The sequence below is a fragment of the Loa loa genome (genome assembly GCF_000183805.2).
Source record: "Loa loa unplaced genomic scaffold supercont3.339, whole genome shotgun sequence".
Lineage (NCBI taxonomy): Eukaryota > Metazoa > Nematoda > Chromadorea > Rhabditida > Onchocercidae > Loa > Loa loa.
This window is the reverse complement of record NW_018108519.1, coordinates 4565-7049: the sequence shown is the minus strand read 5'-3', so window position 1 is coordinate 7049 and position 2485 is coordinate 4565. Positions and strand designations below refer to the sequence as shown.

The 2485-nt window shown below is 26.0% G+C and overlaps 1 protein-coding gene across 1 annotated transcript in view; it reads left to right on the top strand.

Moving 5' to 3' along the window:
• The window catches only part of LOAG_18511 (hypothetical protein), a gene marked incomplete at its 3' end in the record, with an annotated part of 5870 nt that extends 3793 nt beyond the window's left edge, over nucleotides 1-2077 (top strand). Inside the window, exon 4 of the mRNA XM_020451171.1 lies at nucleotides 1846-2077. Within this exon, the coding sequence (XP_020305069.1) occupies nucleotides 1846-2077 (232 nt within the window). The remainder of the gene's footprint in view (nucleotides 1-1845) is intronic.
• Between the last annotated feature and the right edge of the window lie 408 nt (nucleotides 2078-2485).

The following is a 2485-nucleotide window of genomic DNA, read 5'->3' as shown; positions in this document are numbered from 1 at the left end:
AAATCCGAATGGATGAGTTTTTTCGATTTTAAATTTTCCAATTTATAGTATAAATTGTTTTTCTCATAATGATCATCATTATGAAGTGTTGTGACAACTTGTTTTCTTTTTATTGACTCCTCCTCATTAATGGATCCGTTTAATGTTATAGTTTTCTAAGTAAAGCAACTTTTGCGGAAAAAACCTTTTTGCGGAAAATCTTATTTGCGGAAAAATTCATGTCATGTTACGTGTCAAATCGATGAAAAGTTTATGTGCATAAAGTTAAGCTATTTTCTTGAATGTTATTTAATAAATATTTCATAATTTTAAGAATAGATTTTTTTTTTTTTGTTCGACTTTCCCTTCTAACATAGATGAATGGCCTTGCAGTGATGGCTAAATGAATTCTATCTTACCTGGATTTAGAGTTACTGTTAGAATTGTCTTTCTCTGAGGATAATTACCGGTAGACTAATGAAGTTATCCTGCCTGTAGACATACTTTGTTTAACCTTTCAGTTGAATTTTAATCTAGCGTGGGAAATACTACCGTAAGTATACCTTGCAATATTTATTAGGACACGTAAACTTCATCATCCCTTCCAATGACAATGAGAATAACTGTGGACAGATATATGTACTAATTACATAAAAAATGTATGTGAATAAATAAATATATGTAAGTCGAAAAATATTTGAAATTATATTCAAATTCAAATAACCAAAATATTTATTTGTTTATTCCAATTAAATAATTAATCTAATTACAAATAATGCAATTATTGATTATTATTATAATATTAAATATTATCATTCAGTTAATCATTACATCTTTTCTCCATCCATCCCATTTGTTTAATTTATCTTTTCGTTTCTTTTTTTTCTCTCCTTCTCTCTTTCTCTCTCTCTCCCTTTCTGTCCTTTTTTTTTTACATTTGTTCCTTTCTTACCTCATTTAAATTCCTCTTTAAAATAATCGTGTCTGTCAATAAACAGAATACTTCCTGTTATTTACATACATAAAAACAGACACACACAGACACACACATACATACATAAAGAAACACACAGACACAGACATACACAGACACACACAGGCACACACACAAGGACACACACACATATATAACAAAGAAACACACAGACACATACACAGACACACACAGACACAGACACGTACAGAGTTATATCTTTCCAAAAGGATAAAAATAACTAAAATCCCATTTGATAACTGACTGCGGAGGAAGCATTCTAAGCCTAAGCAGTATTATGTAATCCAATTTTTTCCCACTTGCAATAATATATCATAAAATTTCCTTTACATAAGGTTAAGGTCAAAGTTTAAGTTGAAGCTAAAATCAAAGATTAGCTTTCTCTTTAAGTATAATATATTATTAATCATTGTGATATATTCATATCACAAAAATACCATCAAATAGAATGATTATACGATCATATGATCATCCATTTGATAACTTTCAACAAAATGATCTTCATTGGGCTTCTCAATCATATTGGTTTGTTTATTATCCATTTTAATTGGAATTAATGAATCCTTTTTTTTTTCTTCAACATTTTAATTATTTCAAATGTCATTATTTTCTATTTAATATTAATAAGTATGAAATAATACAATTTGGAAATAATAGTTTTTGTTTTTTTTTAAAAAATTTATAAAATTTTTTAACTACAAAAAATGATTATTGAATTAATATAAATATGCAATAATTAATTATATCAGTAATGATATTATTTATTGAATTCTTCCAAATTATAATATCGAATTATTTAATTAATTTTTTTTTCTTATAAGATATATGTTATATTGATATTGTTAAAGATTATTTTGATGTTTTTTTAATAGGTATTTACATAATCGTGATTTTGCACCAATGCGACCATATTCATTTACACGTATTTATGGAAATACGTCAACTTATACGCCACCAATGCTTGCTGCTGAAACACGTAGATTAACACAACGACGTAATTATACAGGTTATACGTATATTGGAGCAGAACATAGTTATGATATAACATCACGTCCAAATTCACTTGATAATTATCGCTCTTGGCGATTACATATACCCAGGTAAGACAATTTTTTTTTTTTAGCTAAAATTTTGATAATGAAATTAGAAAGAATATATTTTATTGTACAATTATAATTAAATTTTATGCAAAAAAAAGATGAAATGTTTTTTTTTTCTTCTTTCTTAAATCAATATTTTTCAAAACAGGTTACAGATTATAGGTAAAAATTACTCATACAGATTACAGTTGAAAATTACTCAGGTAAAAGTTACTCAAATAGATTACAGACAAAAATTACTCAAATATGTTGCAAATAAAAGTTACTTGAATGGATTACAAATAAAAGTTACTCAAATAGGTTGCAGATAAAAGTTACTTAAGAGAATTTAACTTTTAAAATATCAATTTAATTGAATTTCATTACAAATGGGAAGCACTATTTATAATTAATTAATGTTAATACAATCATT